This window comes from Leucoraja erinacea, chromosome 16 (genome assembly GCF_028641065.1).
Source record: "Leucoraja erinacea ecotype New England chromosome 16, Leri_hhj_1, whole genome shotgun sequence".
Classification (NCBI taxonomy): domain Eukaryota; kingdom Metazoa; phylum Chordata; class Chondrichthyes; order Rajiformes; family Rajidae; genus Leucoraja; species Leucoraja erinaceus.
The window spans coordinates 33,203,262-33,210,313 of record NC_073392.1 but is presented as its reverse complement, the minus strand read 5'-3'; the positions used below and the strand labels follow the sequence as shown (position 1 = coordinate 33,210,313).

The 7,052-nt window shown below is 43.2% G+C and overlaps 1 protein-coding gene across 3 annotated transcripts in view; it reads left to right on the top strand.

The window, feature by feature from the left end:
• Nucleotides 1-1,912: 1,912 nt before the first annotated feature.
• Nucleotides 1,913-7,052, top strand: part of mtmr14 (myotubularin related protein 14) — a 91,086-nt gene continuing 85,946 nt past the window's right edge. Inside the window, exon 1 of one of the 3 annotated variants that reach the window (XM_055648097.1) lies at nt 1,913-2,347. In XM_055648097.1, coding sequence (XP_055504072.1) covers nt 2,228-2,347 — 120 coding nt within the window. In that variant the 5' untranslated portion in view covers nt 1,913-2,227. The remainder of the gene's footprint in view (nt 2,348-7,052) is intronic. The other 2 variants (XM_055648096.1, XM_055648095.1) reach the window with 2 other exon arrangements.

Here is a 7,052-nt window from a genome sequence, read left to right as displayed (position 1 = left end):
GAAATGAATTCCTTATCTCAAAAAGACATAGTAGCTTGCTCGACTGGTAATCCAACACCCAGAACTTTTTGCAATGAAAACCTTGCGAAGTGAGAAGATCAAGTTACCATTTGTTTCATTTTAATCTTATCTAACATGTTTAACAGTACAAGAGGTTTCATAGAAAAGGAAGGAAAGGCATTTTGAAGTTTCCATAAATGGCATGCTAATCTGAAGCAAAATATTGGCAATGAAGCTACATGGAGTTTGGACAGACTTGGGTTGTTTTCTCTGGAAAGGCAAAAGTTGGGGGAGAGAGACCTGATAGAGTATAAAATTACGAGAGGCATAGATAGGGTAAGCAGCCCCAGTTTCAGGAGCACCCTTTTCCCAGGATGAAAATATCAAACACTAGAGCACATAGCTTTAAGGTGAGAGGGATAAAGTTTAGAGATGTGCGGGACTAGTTTTTTACAGAGAGGGTGATGGGTGCATGGAAGACACTGCTGGGGGTGGCGGTGGATGCAGATACAATAATGGCATTTAAGAATCTTTGGGATAGGCTCAGGGATATCTACTTACTGAGAGATACAGTGTAGCAAAAAGCCTTTCAGACCACCGATGCCATGCAGATCATCGATCATGTAAACACTCTTGACTCTTGACACTAGTTCCATGTTATCCCACTTTCGCATCCACTTCCTACAAGGTAATTTTACAGAGGCCAATTAACCTTACAAACACACACATTTTTGGGATGTGGGAGCAAACCGGAGCACCCGGAAGAAACCCACTCAGTTACAGGGAGAACGTGCAAACTGCACACAGACAGCACTCGAGGACATGATTAAACCCAGGTATCTGGCCCTGTGAGGCTGTACTACTGTGCCACTCTTATTGAAACTTACTGAATAGTGTAAGAGAATATTTCCTAGAGTCTCGACCCAAACATCAACTATTCCTTTTCTTCATAATTGCTGCCTCACCCCCAGCATTTTGTGTCCGTCTTCAGATGTATCCACTAGTGGGAGAGTCTAGGACAAGAGGCCATAGCCTCAGAATAAAAGGACGTACCTTTAGAAAGGAAATGAGGAGGAATTTCATTAGTCAGAGGGGTGGTGAATCTGTGGAATTCATTGCCACTGGTAGCTGTGGAGGTCGTCAATGGATATTTTTTAAGGAGGAAATTGAAAAATTCTTGATTAGTAAGGGTGTCAGGGATTGTGGGGAGAAGGCAGGTGAATGGGGTTGAGAGGGAAAGATAGATCAACCAGGATTGAATGGTGTAGTAGACTTGATGGGCCAAATGGCCTAATTCTGCTCCTGGAACATGACAATTTGGACAGTGCAACGCTGACTGACTGAAGGAGATATTTTGAGAAATCAGTGGAGGACACTAATGGCTACGCTTGACCAGGCCGACCCTGCAATGCCGTCAGGCCAACGGTCCTTCATGGTCCCGTTAAGAAACTCTGCACTAACAACGACTAGACAGGTACATGGATAGGACAGATTTGTAGGGATATGGACCAAAAGCGGGCTGGTGGGACTAGTGTAGCTGGGACATGTTGGCCAGTGTGGGCAAGTAACATGAAGTTGGGCCGAAGGGCCTGTTTCAACGCTGTGTATCACCCTATGACTGGGAGTTGAAAATAGCACCAAGGCTGCTGACTCTTGCATACCCTCTCAGTCTAATGCTTCTATACACTTCTGCTGTACCTAAGATTATGCCAATGTACTGAACTGTGTACACAAAAAAAAAATGATTTGACTGTACCTCACTCAGTACACGTGACAGGCAGTGAGGTGCCATTGAAGCGGTTGTGGGTTGAAGGTTGACAGCAGCACAGTTCACAGAGCACAGAGTTTGGTTGACAGGAGGTGTCGCCTGGGGAGAGTGGGCGTTGCCAGTGGTGACGGTGCTGGGTGAGGGGGTCGGATGGGAAGCGAGGGTTCACGACGGGGATCGGCGACGATGGCTGTCAGGAGGCGGCGGCGGCTCTGAGAGGGCGGGGAGCGACCGAGCGACGGACGGACGGCAGGCGGGCGGGCAGCTGTCAGCATTCGCCGAGGGGAGTGCGGGCGGAGGCCGGGCGTCAGGCCCGCCGCGCCCGGGAGGCGGCTGGTTAGCTGGGCGGCCGATCCGGCGGCGGCGGCGGCTGGGCCATGGGCAGCGGCCCCGGCTCTACACGACAGGGACAGAGCGGCGCAGGCTGTGCGGATTGGGGAGTGGGCTGAGGGCTGCGACATGTGGGGGGAGGCCGGCTTGGCCGGGCCTGCAGCAGCGGCCAGCAGGAGTGAGGAGATCGGGGAGCTGATCGAGCATTTCTCCAGGCACCAGTACCGGGCGAAGGAGAACAACACCAAGGTAACGACACCCGCGCATCGCAGTCACGAAAACCAGGTAGAGTCAGGTAGTCATGGAGCTAAATAGCACCAAGAACAGGCCCTTCGGTCCACCTTGACCATGCCGACCAGGCTGGTGTAGAAAGGAACTGCAGATGCTGGTTTACACTAAAGATAGACACAAAGTGCAGGAGTAACTCAGCAGGTCTGGCAGCATCTTTGGAGAACATAGATAGAGGGATATGTCCCCAAAATGCAGATAGATGGGGACTAGCCCAGAATACCAAGTTGGTCAAGAGACAGACACAAGTTGGTCAAGAGACAGACACAAAAAGCTGGAGTAACTCAGCGGGTCAGGCAGCATCTCTGGAGAAAATAAATAGGTAATGTTTCAGGTCGAGACCCTTCTTCCGACTGAGTCAGGGGAAACCGACAATGTCACCGATTCCTTTTCTTCAGGGATGCTGCCTGACCCGCTGAGTTATTCCAGTATGTTGTGTCTATCCTCAGTGTAAATCAGCATCTGCAGTCCCTTCCCACAACAAAAACAGGCCCTTTGGTCCACCTTGTCCATGCGGACTGAGTTGCAGTAGAAAGGAACAGCAGATGATGGTTTATACTGAAGATAGACACAAAGTGCTGGAGTAACTCAGCAGGCCAGGCAACATCTTTGAAGAGATCTGGTCTGAAGAGATTTGAGGTTTGAAGAAGGGTCATAACCTGAAATGTTACCCATCCTTTATCTCCAGAGATGCTGCCTGACCCACTGAGTTCCTCCAGCTGGGCTAGTCCCATTTGCCTGCATTTTGGGGCCATATCCCCACCTTATTCTTCAGAGATGCTGCCTGATCTGAGTTACTCCATCACTTTGTCTCTTTTTTTGCAAACCAGCGTCTGCAGTTTCTTGTTACTACTTCTAAACCTTTCCTATCCATACATCTGTCTAAATGTCTTTTGAAAGTTGTAATTGTATCTACTTCTGTAGCTTTCTCTGGCAGCTCATTCCAGACACAGGCTACCCTACGAGTGAAAAAGTTCACCCAAAGATCCCTCTTTAAAGTGCATAAGTGTACTATTAATAGATAATAAATGCAAAGCTGTGTAACTATATCCAGTAATAATCCAGAATAACAGTCACAGTCAGTTACAAACCCAGATACTATACAATAATAAGCCATACGCAGAGTAATAAAACCCAAAATTCAAATTAAAGACACATTCAAGGAAAATAAAAATAAAAGTTGAACAAATGCGGGAAACACAAAAATAAAATTCCACAGCCTGGAAAAAGAGTTAATATTTCCAGGGCTCATCAACTTCATTTCCTGTTTTATTTAAGAGATGTGAAAAAGATTGAGTCTGTATTCTTCGGAGTTTAGTAGAATAAGTGGTGTGAATGATGAAGATACTAAACGGAGTGTGGCAGTGAAGATGGTGGGAAACTTGACAGGGAGGCATATTTGAAGATTAGGGGTCAGTCATTTAAAATTGATGTACCTCAAAGTTTGCTCTCTTGGAGTGATGATTCTCTTGCACTGAGAGTTGTGGAGGCTAGTTCATTGGAAGTATTTGAAGTGGAGGTTGATTAATTTGTGAAAGATGGGCGATGGAGACCGGGCACCAAGAAGGAGTTGAGTCCTGGGGGTTGATCAGCCATGATCCTATTGAATGATGGGCAGACTTGAGGAAGTAATTCTTTCACTGCTACTTTCTTGTGTTCCTGTGAGTAATTACATCAATATCCTAAGCCAGGTGTAGCCTTTACAGGAATAATACCAAACCCGTTCTTCAGCACCTGGTGAGCATAGGCATTTCCTGTAAAATAACTTTCACTTCTGCAATATTAGATAAGGTAGATTTTGTGCTAAATATACAGTGCCCTCCATAATGTTTGGGACAAAGACCTATCATTTATTTATTTGCCTCTGTACTCCACAATTTGAGATTTGCAATAGAAAAAAAAACACATGTGGTTAAAGTGCACATTGTCAGATTTTAATAAAGGACATTATTTATACATTTTGGTTTCACCATATAGAAATTACAGTTGTGTTTATAGATAGATATATAGGGTTATAGATATCCCACACATTTTTGGGATGTGGGATCAAACCGGAGCACCCAGAGGATACCGACTCAGGTTTAATTGTTCAGGTGCGTTTAATTGCCTCCTTCATGCAGGTATAAGAGAACTCTCACCCTAGTCTTTCCTCCAGCCTTTGGAAACTTTTGTTGCTTTTTATCAACATGAGGACCAAAGTTGTGCCAATGAAAGTCAAATAAGCCATTATGAAACCAAGAATAAAACTGTTAGAGACATCATCCTAACCTCAGGCTTACCAAAATCAACTGTTTGGAACGTCATTAAGAAGAAAGAGAGCACTGGTTACTAATCACAAAGGGACTGGCAGGCCAAGTAAGATCTCCACAGTTGATGACAGAAGAATTCTCTCTATAATAAAGAAAAATCCTCAAACACCTGTCCGACAGATCAGAAACACTCTTCAGAGGTCAGGTGTTGATTTGTCAATGACCACTGTCCGCAGAAGACTTCATGAACAGAAATACAGAGGCTACGCTGCAAGATGCAAACCACTGGTTAGCCGCAAAAATAAGATGGCCAGGTTACAGTTTGCCAGGAAGAAAAAAAGAACAACCACAGTTCTGGAAAAAGGTCTTGTGGACAAATGAGACGAAGATTAACTTATATCAGAGTGATGGCACGAGCAAAGTATGGAGGAGAGAAGGAACTGCCCAAGATCCAAAGCATACCACCTCATCTGTGAAACATGGTGGTTGGGGTGTTATGGCCTGGGCATGTATGGCTGTTGAAGGTACTGGCTCACTTATTTTCATTGATGATACAACTGCTGATGGTAGTAGCATAATGAATTCTGTTTTGGCACATCCTATCTGCTCAAGTTCAAACAAATGCCTCAAAACTAATTGACCGGCGGTTCATCCCAAACACACTGCTAAAGCAACAAAGGAGTTTTTCAAAGCTAAAAAATGGTCAATTCTTGAGTGGCCATCAATCACCCGATCTGAACCCAATTCAGCATGCTTTTTATATGCTGAAGAGAAAACTGAAGGGGACTAGCCCCCAAAACAAGCATAAGCTAAGGAAGGCTGCAAGACAGGCCTGGCAGAGCATCACCAGAGAAGACACCTAGCAACTGGTGATGTCCATGAATCCAGACTTCAAGCAGTCATTGCATGCTAAGGATACGTAACAAAATACTAAACATGGCTAATTTCATTTACATGACATTGCTGTGTCCCAAACATTATGATGCCCTGAAATGGGGGGACTATGTATAAACATTGCTGTAATTTCTACATGGTGAAACCAAAATGCATAAAAATGGCCTTTTTTAAAACCTGACAATATGCACTTTTAACCACATGTGATGTTTTCTATTACAAATCTCAATTTGTGGAGTACAGAGGCAAATAAATAAATGATAGGTCTTTGTCCCAAACATTGTGGAGGGCATTTTATATCCATTCGTGATATTAATGTTCCTTTTAACTCTACATTTCTTTGAACAATATTTTTTTATTTACACAGATAAGACTTGTTTTATGCTCCTGTATATTTCCCCAAAGTTTATTATGTAAATAATAAATTAATCCAATGTTACTCCACTTTCAATCTGTTACTTAATTCTTGCGTTACTTGGTGTATGTCCTGGTTTATTTGTTAATTAATAATTAGATGGTATGTAGTAATGTCCTTTTATTTCTACACACTTGCACAATTCATATCTTTCCGCTGACTGGTTAGCATGCAACAAAAACTTTTCACTGTATCTTGGTACTCCTGACAATAAATAAACAAAACTAAATTCAAGAGTTCAGCAAAGTGGGGGTTTGAAGTTTGAACTCTCAGACTGTGCAGTATTAAAGCTCGACCTAGCAGCCTGATGCACTGTTAAACAGTATTTAAGAAGTAATTTCTCTCCATTTTCGATGTCACATATCAGCAGAAAAACATTTAGCCTGCACTTTATTTCACAATCTAATAATTTGAATTGGCCAATTATGAAGTCAGTAAGTAGTGCATGCTTGCCAAAATGGGCAGTGTCCACTCTCTACCAAGGGAGGGAGAGAGAAAGGCAGGCGCTACATTTTACCGATGTGTCAAGAACACTGATTGTCCCGTGGTACACAGCCACAGGCTTGCACATTTTATTGTGTTTTGAATTTGGACTCTCATCTTTGATTTGAATTGTCACTAATAAGTTCATAGTTTCACCTTGTAAACAAGCACCAGATTCATATTGCTTCCTCTCTGCTGTTTTGTGATTTGTGACCTCAAATTTGGCAATGCTAGGAAAGCTAGTGTAAAACCGATTGCTTATCGCAGATAGTTTCACTTCTGAAAAGAAATCAGTTAATACTTAAGCAGTTTAAAAATAAACTTTTTTTCTTCCAGCTTCATTCCAACGGGTTTTGTGATGACTTTCATTTGTACATTTTTTAAATCAATTTTTCTATCTCTTTAATTTATCTGTATCTATCATAGATTTTCATTATCATTTGGCAACAAGGTTTTCTGCTATGCAAATTTTACTTTCCATTTGTGAATGCACTCATTGTTAAGCACTCCTGCTCAAAACATGTTGGCCTATTTACAGCCGCCTCTTTTGAAATTTAATTCTGGGCTGCCGATTGAGAAAAGTTGCACACAGAATGACGTCACTGAATCCAACTCCGGCTAAAAA